Here is a 23884-nt window from a genome sequence, read left to right as displayed (position 1 = left end):
TCGCGTTTAGTTGCCGCTGTCAGCCAGAGTTTTCCCTCTATGCAAGCAGTTAAAAAAAAGGGCATTGAAAACGAGTTTGTTGGCGTGCAAAAAGAGTCGGGAGAAGGAGGGGGAGAAGGGGGGGGGGGGGATGGCTGTCTGTCGAATGTCAGGGGTTCATCATTTGGGCCGCACCTTGAGCCACTCGCCACTCAAACTAATTGAACGCTAAACTGTTTTCAAATACCAATTTGTGCATTAAGAGTATCAACAAAGGAAGGACACGCAGTAGCTCCTTCCTTTCTTTCCTTCCTATCTATCGACAAGGACATACGCGTGTTGTGCACTTTAACCTTTGACTTCGACTATCTTACGACCAAATGTGTAGTTTACTTGTGAACAGTGATTGCCTTTCGCTAAGGCGATTTGTCTGTCTGCAATTTGGGCATTGGCTGCGCTTTTACTTTGATTCATTTTCAATTACACAGAGAGAAAAGTAAAGCGAATTTATATGATTTCAGATTAGCGTTAATCTGGATTAAAATGTCAAGGAAAAGAAATTACATCAGCTACTATTTCTGTTTAAGCTGCTGTGGCACAAATTTATATTAATATTAATCTCAATTTCCATTTTATGTGATTTATGGGATAAATACTTCGATTTTATTTCGGATTTTTATTTAGAATGTATTAAATGCAGATAGATCTTTTAATATTTGAAACTTCTACTGTTTATGTAGCTGTATAAGTTCAAGAAATTTAGGTTGTTGTTAAACGAATTTTATGTGATTTTTGAGATAGTTTAATTTGTATTCTGAATTATTAATTAGATTGTAAAGAAACTTTAAATGTATACAGATCTTTCAATATTTACTAAAGAAATAGAATTAAGTGTGCTACTTTTGCTGTTGCTGTATTAGTGCACGTAATTTAGGTTGTTCTTACTCAAATTCATATTAATCTTTATTCTCATTTTATGTGATACTCGATTTTTATTTAGATTGTGACGAAATTTTAAAATTAATCAGGCTCTAAAATATTTAATTTTAATAAATATATTTGAAACACTTTTAAATATTAGTTTAACTTAAAATTGAGATGGCAAATTTAAGATGAAAGCTTTTTCCATATTTTGCCAATTATCAGTTAAAAATATTATTTCAGCAATTTGTTTCAAATAAAAATATGAAACTTTTTTTTTCCAAATTTTGAGTCGTACAGTGCAGAAATATATTTCCAAAAAAAATTTAACATTCGATCTACCTCAAAACTAGCTTGCGAATTTGAATAGAGATAATTTTGGCGTCAATTACTAAAATAAAATAATGCTTTCTTTAATTTACGAAATCAATTTGCAGCACATAAAAATGCTTGAAATAATTTTAACCAAAATTTCAAGTGCATAAAATGAACAAAGTATATTTGCATCCTGCATCTGTTTGTGAATTATTAGCGCTCTTGACCAAGTGCCAAATGCGTTTGTTGAACTCTTGAACTAGTGAACGCTGCGGGATGCCAAACATTGGAAAATTGTTTATGCATTTTCCATGTAATTATGCATGTTAATTGAATTTGAGACGCTTTGCTGATTGCCACTTTCGACACTGCGTCTGAATATTGCCTGAATACAATTCGAATGCATTCAAATGCTGCGGTCTGGAACGCGTTTTGTTGGCGACCTGATTTTCATTTTCATTTGAATGGGATTGAGAGAGAGAGAGAGAGCGGAATTTAGGGGGGAGGAAGGTGGATCACTTGTGGTGCTCAAGCGTTAACAGCTACCAAAAAAAAAAATGAAAAACAAACGTGGTAACATCTCATGCCACAACTAGAAACGGGTTTTATAACAGGATCAGCAGCAAATTTGTGACAATTTATGATGTCGAGGTGTTTTACCTGTGATCACACACACTTTTTTTTTGCACCTGGCGAGGCTACTTTAACTATCTCTATGGGCCGCTTTTCTGACTATATTTGTATGTACGATTGTGTGTGTGTGTGTGTGTGACCTCTCTTGGACATTTTGAGTGCCTGTCCGTCAGCAGCTCGTCAAACTAAGCGAAAAATTAATATGCAATTTAACTGTCAGCGAAGCGCTGTTTACCTGAACTCTATATGTGTGTGTGTGTGTGCGTGTTTACCTTAACGTGGTTTACCTGTGCTCAAGTCGAGGCTTCGGAGGTTTACTTTGAATTTCGTTTGATTTCGTTTTCGATGCTGCAGCTCCTCATTCATTCGTTTATCAGCGTTCGTCGCGTGCAGTTCGCAGTTCGAACTTCGTCTCTAGTGACTCTAAAAGTGCCGCTCAGTGGCTGTCTAACTGTGTCAAGTGCTTGTCAAACGTTTGTAAGTGCCAGAAGCAGATAAATTTACAAACGAGTTACACACTCACAACAAATTCTTGAAAAGTGAACACAAATCTTTTGGAATACTTCTTGCTGGGTGACTAATGTCTCAGATACATTCTCGCATAACGGTGTTGTTTACAGACAAAAGACGATCAAGTCGAGTGCTGTTTTCCGCTTTAATAACACTATCAATATTATGATTATGTTGCTCTGTCTCTGTGTAGTTTGTGCCACGCTTGATGACCCACAATTTATCAATGGCCAAACTGTGATTATGTGTGCACACACAATGAGATAAATGAAGATTTATTTGGCGCAGTTGATAATGCCAAAAGGCAGCAGCAGCAGTAGCTAAAATACCTGAGGAAATGATGATGACAGATAACACATGAGTTAGAGTTTTTTGTTTATGCTGATCATCTAACTTTGCTTCATAGATAATTAACTATGGCAAACATTTTACTTGTTTTTGGCAAGTTTTAAGTTATGCCAAAAAAAAAAACTTGACAAAGTTGTAAGCAGAGTGTTTTAACTTTTGACACAGCTTTGTCAATAAAAGTGTCAATAGGTTTTATTGATAATTATTTGAAAGAAAAGAAATACCTGTTTCAAGATTTCTTTGATAGTAGATCTTTTGTGATTTACTCAATGAGCTGTTCTTTTCGTAGTAGAGTGTGTAAAGATTTTTGATAATGAAATATGCTAATGCTTTGCTTGGCTTATGCAACAAACTTTTATTTATGCCAGATTTAGAGTCTGCTAGAACTGATATAAAAAATGAATAAATATGAAATCATGGTTTATTTTTTTATGTGCTTCTTATTACGATCTTGAACTTGCGGAAAAAGATTGTTTTGAAGTTTCCATATATTCTGTAATAGTTTTTGATTTTTGTTGAATATTTATTAGAAATATATCTTAAAAAGTTTAAAATTTGTTTTGCAAATATTTATAAGCAATTTTTATACCCGCTACTATGGATAAGAAGTGTATTATAAGTTTGTGCAGGTAGTAATTGTATAAAACAGGCAGAAGGAAGCATCTCCGACCATCTATAAAGTATTTTCTTGATCAGCATCAACAGCCGAGACGAAATTTCCGTCTGTCTGTCTGTCTGTCAGTATGAAACACTATATCTCAGAGACTATACGAGTAAAACTTATCATTCTTTTTCGACAGCATTTGTTATGTTCCAATTCCTGAATTTTGCTGGGATCAGATAAAAATTGTAGATATTATTTATGAAATACATTTGTATGGCAAAAAACAACTACTTAGTTCGGATTTTAGATGCTTTATCTGACAATATAGAATATTTAGTGCTCTATGATATACCAAATAAAACCTTTGGTATATTTAAGTATTTTTGTGGTATATTTATAGAAAATGGTTTTATTGGAGACTGTAGCTTTCTTACTTGTTTGTACCAGTTTTAGATATGCTTTTCAATAAGTTCTTAAAAACATCAATTATTGATTACTTAATATATCTCAAACGGTTTAAAAGTTTTGCTTTTTGCAATTCACTTTTATCACTTCTTAAATCATTTAGTATATTCCCTTTTCGATAATTTAATATCCATCAATACTCCTCCATCGTTCACTTTTACCAATCGCAACTCCCTCGCTAACCATTGATTATGGCCAAAATGCAATACTCTCTGTGTGCTCATTAAACGCCTGCAGTTTTTGTTAGCTGGAAAATGTGCGCGAACAAACGCGGCAATCAAAAGTGGAATCTTGACCATAACAATAAGCGAATGCTCTGACTGTTTGACAGTCGGGCTGAAAATGGTTGTTGCCCAGCGTTAATAAATGGTCATGAAGCTCCTATTAAAGGAGAAAGTTGTGTGTTTGGGAAATCTAGCAGCGATTGCTTCCTGCGCCTCCAACAACAACGAATGATAGTCTTTGTATCTGAGTTGGTGCTGCATAAGAATGCAAGCGGCAATTGGGAAAACCAATAAGGCAGATCGACTGCGGAATACCCCCCCTGTCTTCCCTCTCTCTCAGTTTCGATCTCTGCTCATTAGTGGCACAGCAAATGCTGCGTCACGATTTGGCTATTAATGGAGAATGACTTGTGTTGCAGGAATGGTGGAAAGAAGGGGCAGGAAGCGGCGCAGCTCGCTCCCCATTGAGAGAAAAGACGCATGTGGTGTGTGTGTGTGTTGCAGTCTTGTGTCTTGTGGCATGTGCAGCATGTGGCATGTGGCAGGTTGCATGTGTGTAACAACAGTTGGATACGCGTTTTAATTGCCACACTTTATGCACACTTTTAACGGCTTTTATCTATTCGAACTTGTCTTTTGCAGCAATCTCATTGCGAAAAGCAAAAGTCACTCGGGCATAGCTGGCGTTGGAGTTGGAGTCTTACCCATTGGCATTGGCCCCCAGGTGTTGCCTCCACTTGGCATCGGCGGGTTTGTCAAGTTGCGTCATGTAGCTGACGATAAGCCGAGCACATCAACAACTAAGGAACCGCATCAAACTGAAGACGCCGATAAGCAACAGCAGCAACAAGAGCAAGAGGAAACAACACTCGATACAACAGCAGACACAACAACAGAGGTGAGTACTTGACCTCAATCTACATTCGCTGTGCTGACTCATTTGGCATTTATCCCCCCCTCCCCAACCACACTCGACTCACTTCCACTTCCTCTTCCACTTCCATTGGAACACACAGAACATGGGACCCGATCAACGCACAATTGCCAAGACCGGCTCCATTGCGGAGCGTTTGGCGGCGCTGCAGAAGAGCGGCGAGGATGATTGGAAGAAACGCATCTCAAAGCGCGACGAAGTTGACGACATCAAACGCGAAAACTTTGTGAATGTAAGTGCAAATACTACTATTATAATAATAATATACTACGGTATATAGTAGTATAATATACTATATAATATACCATATACTATATACCATGCTCTACTTGAGATCAGCTTTCAGCTAAGTTAATTCACTAGCTTAATTCGCCTCCGACTATATACTTTACTATATACTGTATATATACCATATTTTACAATATACTATATATAAAATATAGCATATACTACACTTTAGATCAGCTCCCAGTCTTAGTTTAGTCAATTTATTCTCAAATACTAAAATTACTCCCGCACTTAGTTTAGTCAGTGAGTTAATTCGCCAACAATAAATACTCTTCTATATACTATATATATACCAAATACTATAATATATACAATATACATATAAAGTATAGTATATAGTACACTTTAGCTCCAAGTCTTAGTTCAGTCATAGAGTTAATTCGCTCTAAAATACTATAATTTCTATATACTATATACTTTACTATATACCATATATAATGCATCGCATATACTGCACTTTAGATCAGCTCCAACTCCTACTTTAGTCACTAGGTTAAATTCGCCCCCAAACACACTCACGTGCCCAGCAACCGCAACGCCAAGTTGTTGCTGATAAATGGCAATTGGCAAACGGTTCCATGCTGCGTTTCAATCCGATTTCGATTCCGATTACATTTTTGCCCCCCTCGCCATCCCCTTTGCAATTGCGTGAAAATTGTTTCCTTATTGTCGGTTGGGGTATCATTTCTGTTTTTTTTTTTTTTTTTTTTTTTTTTTGCTGTGATTACTCGTAACGAACGCTGCCAGCTTTTCTTTCAATTCGCTTCGCTTTTGCTTTCTGCAGTCATGTCAGTCGAGCGTCAAATCTCTTGGCTAAATGACATAAGCAGCAAAAGTGTTGCAAAAATTGAAAACGCTGCAAGTGTTAAAGAAAAAACTTGCCAGCAAAATAAAATCATTCAACACGCTTTATGCTGGGCTTAGCTAAAACATATTTGAATTTAGTGTGTATAACAATTTACATAAAAATTGCTGCATAATTAAATGTAAACAGTTCTTTGAAATGTCAAAAATGTGGGTTAAATTCAAAATGCCACTGCAAGTGCTTTGAAATGCCATTTGGTTGATGTTTGCTGCGCTAGCGAACGCTAGATGGCGCTAGCCAACTCATGCCTAAAAGTATGCACTAAAATTTTTGATTTGCTCTCAATTGATTTTTTTTTGTAGTGAGAAGCGACTTTTAGCGCTTTTGGTTGATGAGCGTTTGTTGCACTATTTGTTTTAGTAATTAAATTTACTAAAACAAACAATTTATTAATAATTTGTACAAAGTAATAGTTACTTTGCCCTTATTTAACAAGTTGATTTTATGCATTAATGCTACCTTATTTTGCGCCATCAACTTGACCAAGTTAACACTGCGTTGACATTTTACTTTCGTTTTGCGACCGCCGCATGATCATGTTCAAAATATCAATTAACTTGACTCGCTTTTATGGTCAGGTGACATTTCTCCCGAAAAAAAAACACTTGCAAAAAAAAACCAATCGAAGGCACAACAAAAGCAACAACAACAATCGCAGTGACAACAACAAAAACAACGGCGACAATCAATGAAGTTTAGTGAACTTTTCTCTCTCTAGCTTTGCCGCCTTCATTGCTGTCTCTTTCAGCTGCTGCCTCCTTTCTCTGTTTGCCTTATTAAGAGCCCATAATTATGCGGGCTTGCTGGGTTATTCATAATATATGGACATATAGCTTGCCCCCCACTTCTCCCGCTATGCCTCCCCATTTCTTAATGTACAAGTAATCACATTTAATTACAATAGACACGCCCACTTTCGGGGCATCATCAACAGCAGCAGCAGCAGCAACAACAGCGACAACAACTGTTGCTGCTGCTGCTGTTTGACTCTTTTTGCGGTGGCGGCCTTTTGGGTGAAATTTTTGAGGAAATCATGTCAAACAGATCTAACGATCTGAAACGAGAGAGATTGAGTGTTGGGATGCGAAGGGGGAGGAGGGGAGGGGAGCCCACACAAAATGCTCACGAGGCAAATGAGTTTTGAATTGTTGTTGTCGTTCAGCGAATTACACGCTATTTGAAGTTGTTTTTGCTTTTTCTGCTGCTGCTTGTTGTTGCCTACGTTTTTGGGGCTGTCTCGAGATGCAGATACAGATACAAAGATACTCAGCACTTGACGTCTGCGTTGAGAGTGCGCACTGCACACAGTGGAGCAAGGTCAATAGAAAGGTGAAGAAATTGTAATTGCTGGCAGATAGTCAAATGACTCAGCTTAGGCTAAAAATGCGTCACACTGTGCGCAACTAAATATCTATTTAATAGTTTTCTCTAGTTTTGATATTCTTTGTCATTATACCTGGTACTCATTGGGGAGAAGGGTATTATAAGTATGTATCAGCAAATGTAGGAGGCATGCCTGACCCTATAAAGAATATATACTATGGCTGACAATGTGGTATATTTTGCACTCTATGATATTTTTGAAATGTAGTATATATATCAATATACCAAATATAGTGACAATGTGGTATATTTTGTACTCTATGATATATTTGAAATATGGTACTATATATCAATATACCAAATATAGTCTATGGTATGTTTTTAGTATTTTTCAGCATATCAATTTAGTATATTTTCAGAATAATAAGGCATATTTATTGGGTAGAAGGGTATTTTAACGTTATGCCTCCAGCAAACGTAACAGTATTTTTCTAGTATATTTGTTTTGCTATCATTAAAATTATGTAGCGGGTATCTCACAGTCGTGCACCTTTGTTTGTAGCTTTCTTACTTGTTGTAAAATTAAAATGATTCTAATTATACTTAACAGTGAAAAATGAATTCATGCGCTGTTTGGCAGCATTGCCAAAAAATTAGAAATTGAGTGGCCCAAGTGCAATTAGTTGGGGCAGCTGTTGTTGCAAGTGGCAAGTGGGGCGAGGAAGGTCGCAAAAGGGAAGTCAGGCAAATCGACGCAAGAAGATCGACCAGTTGTAGTTATATATAGACAGGCTCTGACTGCACAGCTGCCTGCCAGCTTGCATTTAGCCATAATTTTCTTTTATTTTTTTTTTTTTTTTGTTTTTTCTAAACTTGCCTTGTGGGCAGCAGCAGCAACAGAGGCAGCAGCAACAATTACCAAATGAAAAAGTGGGAAACTGAAGGCTGCCTTTGCCTATGCCTATGCTTTGGGTTGCATTTTGGGTTGGGCTCAAGTCGAGTTGCCAGTTGCGAGTTGGAGTCGAGTCGAGTCTATTATAAAGTTTGTAGTCGCGTCCAGTTCAGAGCTGCATTTGATCTCTTGGCTTGATCTTGAACGTGCTCATCTGCCAGCCAGCCCTTCTCCCCTCCTCTTCTTTCAATAGCAAAAAGAGACCCAACTTGGTTTTCGTCTCGCCTTTTGCCTTGTGCTCGTGCTCTTGTTGTTGTTGTTGCTGTTGCTGTTTGGGCTGCGGCTGCGGCTGCTGTTGTAAATTGTTTTGTGAATTTGATATACTTGCAGGCTGTCCCTGCCCCTGTCCCCCTCTCTCCCTTCCCCACTCTCTTTTCTTGCTCTGTCTCTTCTGTGTGTACTTCATTATGGTTCGCGTATTGTTCGTTTACTGCCAGCGATTATGTTGTTGTTGTTGTTGTTGTTGTTGTTGCTGCTCTGCTATACTTGTTCATTAGTCCATGCCACAGCAAGCAGCAACAGCAGCATCGCAATGACAGTAGCCAGCTCCTATTATTGTTGTTCATAAAAAAGAGCAGAGTTCTAACTGCCGCCTTGGCAAAACTGTAATGCTGCCCCTCTCCCCTCCCCCTCCTCCACGTTTCTTTGCGATTGTCGCGTGTATCTTCTGTCTGTGTATCTGGCCGCTTGTATCTGTATCTTTACAAGCTGCAAATATGCCAGCGGCTGCTGCTGCTGTGACTGTGGCTGTGGCTGCTTATTGCTGATTATTTTTATTGCCTCTATGTGATTCATTATTTTCTTTTGCACACATTTCTTGGCTCTGTCAGTTGTGGAACATTGCGATAAGATGGCTATTTATTTTTCTTGTTGTTGTTGTTCTTGTTGGGTTTACTTTTAGTTTTTCTTGTCTCTTTCATCAACTAAACTTATTGAATTTTTAGACTATTGCATCATCGACAGCCTTTTGTTCATTTGCAGTCACTGTGCAAGTGAATCACGTTCATCATCATCATCATGATCTGTTTTTGTTTTGTGGTCTTCATCACATTCATCATTTACCCAAATTTCGACGCATTCTGCCAGCCCCTTTTGCGCTCTCTTTCGCACTTACTCTGTCTGTCTGGCTGGCTGTCTGCTCTCTCCATGACGTTGTCGTTTATTACGTTCGCTTCACATTTAAAATGCGCCTCCTTTCGGCAAACAAAAACAAGACAACACACTTGACTGTCATCGTCATCATCTTTACCGCTCTCTCATTTACTCTCTCTCGTTGGGCGCTCTCTCTGCAAAGCCGTCGTTTGGTTTGGGGATCTGCGCGTCGGCTCAGTGCAATTCGCGACTCCACAACGAGCAGTTTGATTTTCGCTACGGTTTTTTGCATTGTTAGAGAGTACACCGTTTGACGCTATAATTTTTTTTATTGTTGTTTGTTATTGTTATGCAGTATTTACTGCTGCCGGTATTCATTGACATTCAAATTGATAACCCGCAAATCAAAATAGACGCGCGTGTCAAACGCGCTCTCTCACGTTCGTTCGTTCGCTCTCTTTTGCAGTTTCGTTGACACGCTCAATTCGCTCCGATTGCATAAAAAGTAATGTGAAGTTGTTTCCTGAGTCGGGCAAAATAAGTTGCATAAACTGTCAAATGCGGTGCAACAGGAAGTGCAAATAAAAACAGAAATAACTAAAACTGTAACGACTATAATTCAAATCGAATAACATTTGCGCAACTGTGAAAAGTGCAATTAAAATTATGACAAATTATGGCATATTGCATTAGCAAAATGTGTTTCAAGGCTGGCTATTCCACTCACGTTCACACACACACAACTACACGTTATAAATATCAAAAGAACTTTCCCATGTGGCGAATTCACGTCTGACCGCAATCTGCGGCCATTACAAATATCGTCACCCCACGTTGAAAGTGTTAAAAATAAATCTAAAATTCACTCGGCGACAAATGCTCACAGCATAAGCAATATAAACATGTCGAACATGGAAAGATGACATTAAAAGTGTCATGGGAAAAGTCCACAATTATTAAGAAATTGGAGTAAATCACACGAGCGCACACATTTGTTTTTATTGTGCGTGCTCTACATTCTAAAGATATTCTATTTATACTTTTATTGGCACTAAGCGCTAAGTGAGAGAAAGAAAGCCTGCATTCCAATGGAAATTGCTCGACGCATACTTGCATCTCTCTGTGCATCCCTTTCGCACACCCGCGCAGCGGCTTATCAAAGTGCCAATAAGGGAAACATGCCCAGTTGACCTAAGGCGGCGACTACTTGCACAAAAGCCAACAGAATATTCTGCGCAAGTGTAGCTGATGCTGCTGCGACGCCGATGCCGACAACAACGAAAACTGAACGAACGTGCTCATCATAAAGCACCAGATTACACAAAAAGCAGTAGAGAGAGTGCGCACACACGAGAGAGCAGTCGGTCAATGGGCAGAGAGATACAGAGAGCAGCAAGCCCAAAAGAGAGCACACCATCGTAGGCTGTGACTAAAGCTGCGCGCGTCGTCGGTTAGTTAAGTTTAAGACGAGCAACCGAAGAGAACGACCGCTGGGTGCGTCGGAATGTAAAACGCGCCTCAAAACAGCAAAAATAAACTAGAAGCAGCAAAAGCACAAATCAAAACAAAAACAAACGATTAAAGAATAAATGTAAAATAAATAAATAAAACGACGGTCGGCACACCATATCAGATGTCAGTCGAGAGATAAAAATAAGCAAACGGTTGGAATATGTGTTTCGTTGTATATGCATAAAAAAATATTAAAACAAGCTGTGCGAATGCGATTCGATTGCAAAACCAAACTGACAGCACTTAACGAAAGGTGTGTGTTGTATGTGTGTGTGTGTGTGTGTGTGTGTGTGAGCCAGAGTGAGAAAGGACATGCAGGAAATTAATGCAAAAATAGAAAAATCATATTTGCGATTTTGCAATAATTTTCTGTTGCGCAAATGCTAGCGAAAATCAAAATTACTTATCGAATATTCTTTCACAATCCTTTTGCACAGTGTGTCGTGATGTCATGGTAATTGTATCGCTTATCAAAGACTGAAAATAACGATAACAAAAGCAAGAACAAAAAGGAAATACAAAGCCAGCGGAAAACGTCAATAAATACTTGCGAAATCGAAAGTCAATTGTAAATATACTGTGTGATAACAAAAAGAAGAAGAGGAAGATAAATCATGTTGTCCGAGGAGTATCAAGTGTATCTGGAGACAGCCTGGCAATGGATGAGCTATGTTCCTTATTTAGTAGTCACCTATGTGCTACTTACGCTGCTGCCCAAATCCCTGCTGCGCATGAAACGATTTGCAGATGCGGATTACGAGGCGAATCGCAATAAATATCATCGATGCTATGGCCCCGAATTGTGTTGTCATGTGCAAGGACTTGCCCAGGAGGCGACGCCTGTCAAGCAGAAGCAACGCAAACCCGTGACGCGTGTGTATCCCAAGCGACAGCAGCCCAAGGAGGTGAAGGAGGAGGTGCCACAAGTGGTGGCGCCACCTGTGAAGCGCAGCAATGTCACCAAGATTGCGCGCATGTTCGAATCGGGCACAGCGAAGCGACAGGTGAGCCGTGTGCTGCCCAGCACGCTGCCCGAGATACGAATGTTCGGTGCCAGCGAGGAGTCCAACGAGTCGACGCCGTGTGCCTCACGCAAGGGCAGCATTGCCACACAGCTGACGGCGCAGCTGCAACACATCGAACACGCCATGCAGCTGTGGCAGGAACTGGAGGAGGAGCAGCATCAACAGCAGCAGGAAAAGTCAAACAGCAAGCTGAGCGATTGGGAACCAATTTCCGTGCCCGTTGCTGTTCCCGCTTTGCGACGCACCCGCGGCACCTCGGCCACGCCCTCGACCGCCTCGCCGCTGTCCAGCTCACCGGAGCCCGCCTCCCCGGTGCTGTTGCGTCAGCCGCCAGCGTTGTGCTTGAAATCCAGCATGGAGGACATCTTTCAGGCCATCGCACGCAGCGCAGAAGAACCGCTTGAGCTTGTGGAGCAGACGGTTGACAGCGATAGCTTAGCGCCAGTTACCTGCATCGATGACATACTCTCGGAGCGTCGCTTCTCGCGTCCGTTGTCCGCTTACTCCATCACGGATCTGTTGAACGAGGAGCAGGAACAGTCGATCTATGTGAACGAGACGACGCTGCAGCCTCCCGCAACGCTGGCAACCAGTTGAGACCTTGCAACGTGTTGCACAGTCAGTCGGTCAATCAGTCGGAGTCGAGTTGAGTTGAGTTGAGTTAGTCGTGCCATCGAAAAAGACTTCCTGCCTCGCCACGCCCGCTTTCCCGCTTGTCTCTCTCTATCTTTATCACCCATCTTCCCTCTCTTTCTTTCGTCGTCATTCGCCTTTGTTTTGGAATGACTCAGAGAGTCAATAAAATGCACTCGCTTTGCGAATGAATGAGTGCAGTAAATGCATTCGCATTCACTTGTTATAAACATGTTGGCCACGCCCCCTTCCACCCGCCCCTCGACAACTTGTTGTTTTCTTCCCCATTTGCATTTGCAATTTGTTTGTTTAATTGATGAAAACTTAAACAAATGGAAATCGCATCGACAATAAAATAAAAATGAAATTTCTCTAAAATATTCTATTTGATTTTCGTTGTACTTATGCTTAATTAATAAATTTTAAATATTAAATGTATTTAATGCAATGCCAAACAAAACACAAGAAAAATCTCAAGTGATGTCACGAGAATTGTAAATACGCTAGAAATGAAACTGATAACTAAATAAATATTAAGTATACGACACTATATAAGAAGATTTCACTATGAATTTCTAGTATTATTTAGTTAAACTGTATGCCACAATAAATATACATATATATGCAATACAAAACTATTAAACATTATTATATAAAATATACTCTATTCGTTTTAACAAATGGCTTTTTTGCGAATTTCTTCTTCACTGCAACAGAAATTATAAACAATTTTGATTGTGGGTTAATTATAGCAACACGTTTCGCAGCTGTGCTAGCAATTTGTTTCAACAATTTATAAATGCAATCTTTGCAGCGGGGTATTATGCGATTAATGAACAAACTCTTAACTGTCTGAGTTGTGACTCTTTGTGAAGTTATCTCAAGGAAACTCTTGCGTACAGTTGCTCCACTTCTTTTGAGTTATCTGTGAATTGAGACGGATTGGAGTTGGGTTGATTAATTACTTTACAGACATGAGTGTAAGATATCATAATAGATATTTTATTGAAAGGAAATATGTCCATATTACACTAATCTCAATGCTTCTTATAATTCTTTAAACTATTCTATTCTTTATTAAAAATAAATTTTACATATTGTGCCAATATTAACTTTTCTCATAACTTTTAAAGTATTCCGATCGTATTGTATTAAAAATAAATTGGAATATTATGCCAATCTTAACTCATCTCATAATACTTTATCAATTTCAATCTGATTTCATTTCTCAAAAGAAAATATACATATTATATCAATCTTAACTGGCGTCATAATTCTTTCAAATCTTTTGATCATTTTTTATTGATTAAAATTAAATTTGTTAACTATTTCAATTTAATTTCTTATATTAAACTTAACTTAATAATTCTTAAACTATTTTGATTTAATTTAATTTATTTATTTTAAATACCCATATTTTTCATATAATTCCATCAATTGTTTCGATCTTATTTCATCTGCTTCTATATTATAATTTGCATAAAATACCATAAATACCACATTTATACTATAGTAACAATCTCTTCACATTCTATATCTTAAATACCAAAATACCATATTTTTACTATAGTAATTATTTCTTAGCAACTTCTTTGCCATGATTACGTTTTAGTTTCTTGAGCTGTCTTAATCTTATTTCATATTCTTCTATAAATACCAAAATACCACATTTTTACTATAGTAAGAATCTTTTGCTTTTCTCTTTGCCTCTTGCCCAATTTACAGGGTATTTTTTAGCATCTTGTACCTCTTTCAAGTAAGCTCAATGTGTAGCCAAAGCGTGTCTGCAAAACAAATTGACGCAAATCAAAGTTTTGCTTTTATTTTGTTGCGCTGTTTATTCATTAATTATAAACTGACGCTCAGCTGTAAGAGGAACCAAAAAAAAATACTGAATATACAAGAAATTATTGTTATAAATCTTGCAAGTTATTAAATTGATTTGCTGTTAATACTTTGACTGATGAGTTAGTTGAAGAGAAAGGCAGCTAAAGGGATTAAAATATATAGTTTTTCACTACAGTTCTTTATAAACAGACAGAGAGAGATAGCAAGAGAGATGCTCGAGTTTCTATCTGAGTGCAAAATGCCAATGAACTTTGCCCGGTTGCAAAGTGGCAAAGTGGCTGGCAGCTTATCAATGCTGCCTCTTTTAGTTGCACAATCAACTGAATTAATTCATAACAAGTGAATACACTCAGTGACTAGATGAATGCGAATGCAAATGGGAATGCGAATGAAAATGGAAACGTTTCAATTGAGTTTTGATTGTTTTCCATAATGGATAGAAATACATTTCTAGCCTACAGCTCTTGAACTTGGCCCAAAACGAAGTGATTGGCAAATCAAACAACATATTTGCAGACTTTTATTGAAATCATTTAATCGATGAAATATGCTAATTTTAGCATAAAAAAAAGAGTTAAGCAAATGTGTTGTTGTTGTTGTTGTCAATGTTTGCAGCTGTCTCAACAACCAAATTTAACATTTTTTCGATTGTCTTCTTTCGGTGTTTATTTGGCGTTTAGAGGTAGCTTTTACCCATTCTTTTTTTTTTTTTCTTTATTGAATGTTGTTTATCAAATTTAACGCGGATGATTCATCAACGCGTCGTTTCAGCTGCTCAATGAAGTGTGGAGAGGGGAAGTGCGGAGGTCAGTTTCATTGTGTGATGACACACACAAAAGCCGCAATCAAATTCAGGAGAATTCAGTTCTCTGTTTTGATATCGACGTGGAAGAGTCGCCAAGGTCGTGAATAATGCGAATCATTTACGAATATCCGTAAACAGTTAGATACGATTGAGTTGAATTCAGTTCACTTCAGTTGACTCTCTCTCTCTCTTTCACTCTTTATATAATAATGTCGCATGTAATCACAAAAGCTGCGCCAATAATTGCCATTCATTCCAACTGTGTGTGGCACAACCAAACAACAAGCGACGACAAACACGCTGATAAAAAGAAAATTCAATTAAACTATTTACTTAGTTGTTATGCAATAACAAATACGTTAGTGAAGCGGGAGAAAGAGTGAGAGGCAAAAGTACATATATCAACTGGTAAATGCTATCAAAGATATGTATTAAGACTGTCCCTTCAAATAGATAAAGTATGAGGAAAGAGCTGACAGTTAAGTACGTTTAAGTCTAGTATAAAGAGTTACTTCGCTATAGTGAATTTGTGTAGATAAGAGCTACAAATTTGCAATATAAAATTGCATTTATTTGAAAGGAATTACTCTAAATTAAATATTTTGCTAATTTCATAAACTTCATTTAAAAGCTGTAATCATAGTATAGAATTTGCATAGCATTTTTACCTAATTTAACGTAATAGACCCTTTCGCTTTGATTTTTATATTATTTAAAATAAACTTGTTTAAAATTTATCTAGAGAAATTTGAAATTAATTTCAATATATAAAATTCAGTAAAAAGATTAAAGTAAATTTTTAAACTCATAGTATGTAATTGTTTACCAAACTTAGTATAACCTTTTGCTGAACTTTTCAGAAATTATTTAGAGAAATTAATTAATTAATTTCAATATATAAAATTCTATTTAAAAAGTGTTAGTAAATTTCTAAACTTTTCGTAAATTGTTTTTTACCAAACTTATTAGACCCTTTTTCATCGTTGTATGAGATCAGACAAATACAACTTTCAATATTGATTTAAAAGTCTTAATCATAATCATCAAGTTTTTCATAAATTGTTGTGTTTACACAATTCAACAAGCTCACTAAATGCTTTTTACTATTTTATAAAGGGCCTAATCGAATACAAAAATTCGTACTTTTATTTCAGATTTTACGCAGTGAATCTATTATATAGTTTTTTCTATTGTCAATGCGCCATCTTAACACAATTTGATAAACTGAATAGACTCTTTTTATTTCACAAACTAAAAGGTCGCATAGTATACAAAATTTTGCAATATTTTTCAGTACTTTTATTTCTGATTTTACGCAGTTATAGTATTCTATATTGTCTAAAGCACTTCTGATTTTCTAAATATTCATCGTTTACGAATTTCTATAAATAATTTGCCTGGGATGTGTTCAACGTAGCGTCTCAAGACTGTTTTGACTTTTAAGGTGTGTGTGTTGTTTTTATCAGCATTTTATTGACATTTTTAGAATGAGTTATGGCCCATTACCTTTTTGTTTTTATTTGTGTTTGTGTTTTGTAAATGCTACCTGCTTCTAATTTATTTCCCTCTCAGTAGAGTCTCTCCTCGATCACTTTTGAACCGATGAAGTTATCGCTTTTCTATGATCTGCTAATATTTGCACTTAATTTGCGGCTTTGACTTCAAAACAAAAATGTAGGTAAACAAATGGATTCGCTCTCGCTGTAAAACTTATTTTGTTATCTCTCTCGAGTTGAAGTCTCTCTGGTTCTCTCTCCTAATCTATCTCGCTCTCTAGTCTCCTGAGTGCCTATTAATCAGTGCTTGATAGTAGCTTATCTTATCAGCTCTCTCTCCCTCTCTCTCTCTATCATTGTCGTAGGTGTTTCCCCCTCTCAGTGTCTCTCTGATTTGTAGGTGACAGCAACGCACTCGATTGTCGCAGCTCAGTTTATGAATCCGCGGCGCGTCGTTAACAACTTCCGAGATACAATTGCGCATCAATTTGGCTGACTTCAATTAGCCAAGTTTGCTTTTTGGCTTAAAGGTGTGCCGCGAATACAGTTAGCACACACAATATGCAAAAAGTAAAACTGGTAAAGAGGCTTTTTAAAACGTGTAACTAACTCAATTCTCGAGCTGTTTACAAAACTCTCATTTGACTAAACGAACGAACTTTGCTAATTCAAGTGACTAAAAGGGGTCGTCGATGTGTCTGAGTCATCTTATTGGAACAACAACTGGGTATAACCCGACTTTATGGACTGCTCTATGGCCATAAACAAAAACATTAGCAACTGCGACAACAACAAACCGTTTGGGCCATGCCCAATTATGGCTTGATTGATGGCCATTTTTGTAATCATTTTGTGCGCTTTTATTTTCTTATTAATTTGAGAGATATTTTTCGATTGTTGTTTTTTCCTGATTTGAAATTTCTTTATTTGCATTTCGCTTTTTGGCGCCGATATTTGAGTGGGTGTTACGCCCCCTCCCGTTAAGCGGACAGTTATGGCAACCCCCTCAAGGTCTTCCACTGCTAAAAGTGTGGAATATTGCTAAGCTAACTGGGCTTGAATTGGCAAATATGATATTACTTTTGGAATGTAGCTGAGTAAAGGCTTAATAAGTAAAAGTCATACAAACAATTGCTTGAGGTAGTTTACTATGATATATAACATATACATATGTGGGTGGCTAGCTTATCTTTGATGGATGTTTATCTACAACTGTCACTTGTAGCTTTCCATTCCCATTTACATTAAAAGCTGTTATGCACTTAGGAGTAGATTTTTGATAGACATAATTTCTTTATTTAAATGAAGAATAGGAGCAACAACAATTTGGTTAGGTCAATTGAAACCTTTTTGGCATTATGATTAGTTTTACAGTAATTACTTTTATTTAAATATATTCTAATTCTTGTAATACATTTAGATAAAAATAAGTGGGGTTCAACTAATCGTTACTTTACTAGAATAATAGCAAATGAATTGCTACAAGCGAAATTATTTTATTATGCAAAAAGATAGTGCAGACTTTCTTGGACTTTTCAACTTAAAAAGATTCATTTCATGTAGGAAACAAAACTTAGTTAATTATAAGTGTTCTAAATGTGTAATTTAACTTTCATTTTAAATCTCTTTTTTTTCTTTATCTACTTCTCCTTACAGGAATCACTTTCTTTGGCGCATTCGCTCTCCGATAAACCTTTGCCACCATCACCACTAATCGCAAGCTTAGAAGGCGGCAAAGTATCTGATCGATTGGGTAAACTCCGGTTCAACTCAGAGAACTGGAAGCAGCGCGTAGGTAAGACAAACACCTTGTAAAACAGATAGAAAACTAGCTTTGTATTCCCCCTTCTATATATGCCTTTCATACTGAAATCTTCTAAAGGAATAAAATAACTGAAATACAAGTAGAATATTTCCAAAACCTGGAATACATTTTAAAAGAAAAGGGAATATTCTGTTATTAAAATATTCCCAAAACCAGGAATTAAAGTCAAAACGAAGAGGGATATTCTGCCATTTGAATATTCACCAACCGAGGCACTGAATTAAAAAGAAAGAGGAATATTCTACTTGTATTCCTTACTAATTCTTCCCTTGAAGTAAAAGGGAAGAGGAATATTCTATTTGTATGCCTTGTGAAGTCTCATCAATTCACTTTCTTTCTTTCCTTCTTACATTCTATTACCTTCAATTCCTTGGTGCAACTGTCTTCTTCCCTTCTCAACTAATCTTATTTTCGCTCCCTCTTCCTCAGAACCAACTGATGCCAAGAAGTACACAGTCGCCGGACGACTGCAGAAGAAGTCGCAATCGCCCGTTGAGCTGCAGTTTGAGCGTGCACCCAACGATGCCGCCAAGAAGTGTCCCATGCTGGAGGTGCGCAGTGCCAATCAGCCGCAACTCGGTCTGGCTAAGAGTCCCTCGATGATGGTGGGCAGCACAAACACGAAGATCGCAGCACAGCGTAGTCTGAGCGTGGTCAATGCACAGGATGAAGAACCTTCTCTCAGTCGCAGCAACAGCAGCAGCTCCGATTCGGATGCCGAGCGGAGTTCGCCACGCAATGCGAAGCTGGACAAGGAGTTGGCCAACAACAAGAGTGCGGCAGCTGCCACAAATATTGGGGCACGTATACAAGTACCGCGTCTGGATGATGAGGAGACCTTCGAGAACTTCTTTGCCTCGCAGTCGAAGAAGCCGGAGAACAGCGAGGAAACGCAGCTGGAGATTAGCGCGTTTGATGAGATTAAACCCACAGAGCGGTAGGTTGAAGGACTTTTTTAAAGTGTGGCTAGATTGATATCACTTATTTCTCTCTCACAGTCTGGTCAGCAAGCGCAATATACAAGGCCCCAAGGGACGTCGAGCCGCACGCAATCCACTCAAGAGTTTGGCCCAACGCAGCGACATTAGCTCCGAGTACACAGAGATCAAAACTGGCATCGCCGAGCGCGAGTTGCGTCGCCAGAAGCTCGAGTCATGTGAGTCTGAAATCTCTTTTTCTACTTCATTCAACTAATCTTTTTTTTCCTTTCTCTATGCAGATGGACAACGCGGCAATCTGGCAGCTGAGGCCATTGCAGGACTCGCCTCCATTGAGGACTTTAAGGCAGTGGCATTGAAATCTTCGTCGCTGCCGCTGCAGCAAATGTGGCTGCCCCACAAGTCGCTGATGCTGTTGCATGTCAAGGGACGCACTCACGTCCAAACACGTCTCGTGGCTCCCAATCAACTCTCGCTGAATCGTGGCGATTGCTTCATTCTAGTGGCTGGTGCACAACTTTTCCGCTACGTCGGTTCCTTTGCTAATGTCATAGAGATCTCGCGCAGCAAGAAGATTTGCGCTGCCATCGTGGAGAACAAAGATCTAGGCTGCACAGCTGCCCAAGAAGTTATACTCACCGATGGCAAGTATGTGAACGAGCGGCAGTGGCGTCAATTCTGGACGCTGCTTGGCCAGCCGGATGAACAGCAGCTGCAGCAACCGGAGATTGCGGATTGCGGCCATGCGGATGAAGACGATGTATTCGAGAGCAGTTTGATTGAAACAAACAAGATCTACGAGTATCAGGATGAGACGCTGGTGCCTCTGGACAAGTATTGGGGCTGCATTCCCAAGGTGGAGATGCTCGACACTCGCAAAGTGCTCGTCTTTGACTTTGGCAGCGAACTCTATGTGTGGAATGGCAAGAATGCGCCTTCGGATGCCAAGCGCGCTGCCATGCGTTTGGCACAGGAACATTTCGGAGCCACCGATGCTGCTGACTATGCCCAATGCTATTTGAATCCACTCAACTACGCTGCTATTGTCGGCAGACGCGATTCCACAAAGTATGCGAAGCGCACAGCGGAGCGTCCCGATTGGTGTGTGCTCGGCAAGATTACACAGAACATGGAGACGGTGCTGTTCAAGGAAAAGTTCAGCGATTGGCCCGAGTTGGAGCGTGAGGATCTCGAGAAGGATTATCTGGCGAATGGAGTGCATGTAGTGCGTGCTCTCAATGGCGTCGCTTTGCACAAGGGCGAAGCGTATCAGGAACCGAATTTGGTGCTCGAACAATCGAATCTGGGACGTGGCAACTTCTACTATGACAACGACACAATGCGGCACTTTGATGTCATCACCAAGTCCACGGACAAGTGGCAGATACACGAGTTCAACTTTGATTCAGCCGAAGCACGCGAGGATTATGCGCATTTCTACTCTGCAGAAAGCTACATTGTGCGCTGGGTCTATCAGATCTCGGTGACAGTGCGAGAATTGAGTGGCAAGGTCTCGAATCGCAGCACTGTGGGACGCGATCGTTGCGTCTACTTCACCTGGCAGGGTCAGGACTCGAGTGCCAACGAGAAGGGCGCCGCAGCGTTGCTCACCGTCGAGCTGGACAAGGAGAAGGGCGCCCAGATGCGTGTGGCCCAGGGCGATGAGTGCACCGCCTTTGTGCGTCTCTTCAAACAGCTGTGGCAGCATCAAGGACGCAAGGAGCAGTGTCTGGCTCGGCGTACCAGCTGGCGTTTGTATCAGCTGCAAGGCAATGTGACCGAGGAGACGCTGCTCAAGGAAGTTGCCTGCGAATCGCGTCAGTTGCGCTCACGCAGCTCGATGCTGCTGTTGCATGGAGCCGAGGGGCAAGTGTTGCTCTGGCATGGCTGCAAGAGTGCCGCACACACACGCGCTGTGGCTTTGGCTGCAGCTGAGGCACTCATCGAGCAGCTGCCCACGGATCTGTTTAGCTGCGAGAGTGCCACACTGCTGCAGATCGAAGAAGGCGAAGAGAACGCTGTGTGCAAGCAGGCCTTGGGTCTGGAGGAGCAGCGCAACTATGGCAGCTTGCTGGGCAACAGCAAAATCTACGATTATACGCTGCGACTGTTTAACTTCTCGAGCACACAGGGCATCTTCAAGGCAGTTGAGTTGATGGACCCTCTTCGCTGTCAGGATCGCCACAGTCCGTATCCGTTTGCACAGGCGCAGCTGTACAATGCACGACAGCCAACCATCTTTCTGCTTGATGATGGGGATGAGCTGTGGTTGTGGATGGGCTGGTGGCCACTCGAGGATGTTAAGAGTAAGTTGTTGGAGTTATCCATATTATAGTGTGATATTAATTGTGTTGTGTACTTTGCAGTCAACTCGGAGGAGCGCAGCAGTCCCACCAACGACAATCGTGCGGGTGTCAACCGCTTGATCTCAGAGCGACGAGCTGCCCTCGAGACGGCCGTCGACTATTGGCGTGCCAAGCACGGCGACAACGAGGCCGCCGCCTTTCATGGCATCAAGGGACACGTTGTCTGGGCTGGACTCGAGCCGCTCGCTTTCCGCGCACTCTTCCCCGACTGGACAGAGCGCGAGGATGTGCGTGAAATCAATCTAGAGGTGAGTCTGATTATTCTTCCTTATTGTAACAACTGTTTAATTTGAATTGTTCTTAACAGGACGGGCGCAGCGATGTGGCCACGCCCATTAGCGAAATGCTCGCACAAATGACCCAAACCGAGTATCCACTGGAGGTGCTAAAGGCGCGTCCGCTGCCCGAGGGCGTGGAGCCCACACGACTGGAGCTCTATTTGAGCAGCGATGATTTTCAGCTGGCGCTTGGCATGAGCCGCGAGGAGTTCGAACAGCTGCCGGTGTGGAAGCAGACCAAGCTGAAGAAGGAGCGCGGACTCTTCTAGAAGAAGAGAGATCGGATCTACTAAGAAATGCAACCATATAGACTTGAACACAATCACAAACAAAATAACTTTTGTATGCACATTTACAATCTCGAAAGAGAACTTAATGTATTTCGATTAGAACTATTTACAAACACACATACACACTCTCACGACCACAAGACGTGCGCATATCCTTATATACTCTGTACTCTCTCTATTAACTATTATACACAAACTCATCCTTTATATATACACACACATTTATATATATCCTTTTACACATATACGCATATGTATACATATTTATACTGCGACTGCACTGAGCTATGCAATAAACGCAAATTCAATTCGCTTCATTCGAAAATGCCCTTTTATCGCGAGAGTTGATCAATTTTTACCTGTATATAATGATAAGCTATATATATATATTCTATATGTATTCATTTCAAAAACGACTTTAACAAAATTCGCATTTGTTTAATAACTGCAAAGCACCAAAAGAAAAGTAACCCAAGAAACAAAAACCATCGAGCTCTCGTTAATTTTATATTGTTTTCGTTTATTCGAAATTCGATTTTAATCTAGTTTTATTTTTTGCCTATTTTAGTATTTGTGTTTTATTATGTTACAACCTTATTTCTACTATATATTATAGTTTTTATTAAATAAACATTTATGCAAAAATGTTCAAAAAATACCTTTTAGTTTGTTTATTATTTACAAGTATAAAATAATACTGATTTTATTGCCAAGGAAGCAGAAAAAACCTGTTAATTCAATAGATGTAAGGACATTTTGAATATCCTTTGATGGTCCTTACCAAGAGCTTTTGTTTCACACCATTTTTGTTGCAATATAGAGGTATCACCAAAAGGTCCTTGTAAATTTCATATCTGGAGGAACATTAAGGATCATTGGATGCCAATCCATAGTCCCGCTTCCCACGAGTTCAAAAAGGTAAGTCACTTATATAAGCAATAGATTTCAAACCCGTTAGAGCTTTAAATAAAATGGAATCCAGTGAAGAAAACAGGCTCTGGTTTCGGCATAGCCTTACGAATTTTCAAAATATTTGTTTTGCTAGACTCCTAAGCACGAACTCTATCGATTTGCATCAAATAAGTATGGGGTCATCTAAGAATCCGACACTTGTAAAATTTCAGTCTGAGGATGACAAAATTTTGGTCGAAATCATAATATCCTTTGTAACTCCGAAACTGCAAGGACGATTGGGACCATTTTTGGTAGACTGATAGGGCTACTTAAAAGATGTAGTTTGACACCACTTTTATCCTGATCCTTCAAAGGACACTCGAGTTAGAGCCAATTTTTTAAAATCGAAAAAGTCCTTGTAACTCGGCTGTTTTAAGGACTTTTAAGGATTTTATTATTACAATCAACTCCTATTGACATTCTATATCGATGTGCCAAAGGACATCCCGATCGTCCTTGAA

At 39.4% G+C, this 23884-nt stretch overlaps 2 protein-coding genes across 14 annotated transcripts in view; both read left to right on the top strand.

Annotated features, from left to right (window-relative positions):
* LOC117570607 (supervillin) overlaps positions 1–23116 on the top strand; it is a 172472-nt gene extending 149356 nt beyond the window's left edge. For 10 of the 11 annotated variants that reach the window (XM_052004677.1, XM_052004675.1, XM_052004678.1 and 7 more), the window contains 8 exons: positions 4642–4897; positions 5016–5165; positions 18429–18567; positions 19027–19534; positions 19596–19753; positions 19817–21841; positions 21902–22149; positions 22209–23116. In XM_052004677.1, coding sequence (XP_051860637.1) covers positions 4642–4897; positions 5016–5165; positions 18429–18567; positions 19027–19534; positions 19596–19753; positions 19817–21841; positions 21902–22149; positions 22209–22448 — 3724 coding nt within the window. In that variant the 3' untranslated portion in view covers positions 22449–23116. Of the gene's footprint in view, positions 1–4641; positions 4898–5015; positions 5166–17239; positions 17352–18428; positions 18568–19026; positions 19535–19595; positions 19754–19816; positions 21842–21901; positions 22150–22208 lie in introns of those variants that run through there. The other variant, XM_034252365.2, reaches the window with a different exon arrangement.
* LOC117570611 (uncharacterized) lies at positions 9703–13468 on the top strand. Of its 3 annotated transcripts, none has more exons than XM_052004688.1 (2): positions 9703–9958; positions 11403–13468. In XM_052004688.1, the coding sequence occupies exon 2, from the start codon at positions 11580–11582 to the stop codon at positions 12585–12587; it is 1008 nt and encodes a 335-aa protein (XP_051860648.1). In that variant the 5' UTR covers positions 9703–9958; positions 11403–11579; the 3' UTR covers positions 12588–13468. The 3 variants fall into 3 exon arrangements, with proteins under 3 accessions (XP_051860648.1, XP_051860649.1, XP_034108260.1); XM_052004689.1 differs by having other exon boundaries at positions 9703–11117; XM_034252369.2 differs by having other exon boundaries at positions 9703–11218.
* Positions 23117–23884: the final 768 nt, after the last annotated feature.

This window comes from Drosophila albomicans, chromosome 3 (genome assembly GCF_009650485.2).
Source record: "Drosophila albomicans strain 15112-1751.03 chromosome 3, ASM965048v2, whole genome shotgun sequence".
In the NCBI taxonomy this organism is placed as follows: Eukaryota; Metazoa; Arthropoda; class Insecta; order Diptera; family Drosophilidae; genus Drosophila; species Drosophila albomicans.
This window is presented reverse-complemented; position numbering and strand designations above follow the sequence as displayed.

Bases quoted from the DNA above. Each gene is read 5' to 3' on its own strand.
- LOC117570611 (XM_052004688.1), top strand. From the start codon at position 11,580: ATGTTGTCCGAGGAGTATCAAGTGTATCTGGAGACAGCCTGGCAATGG.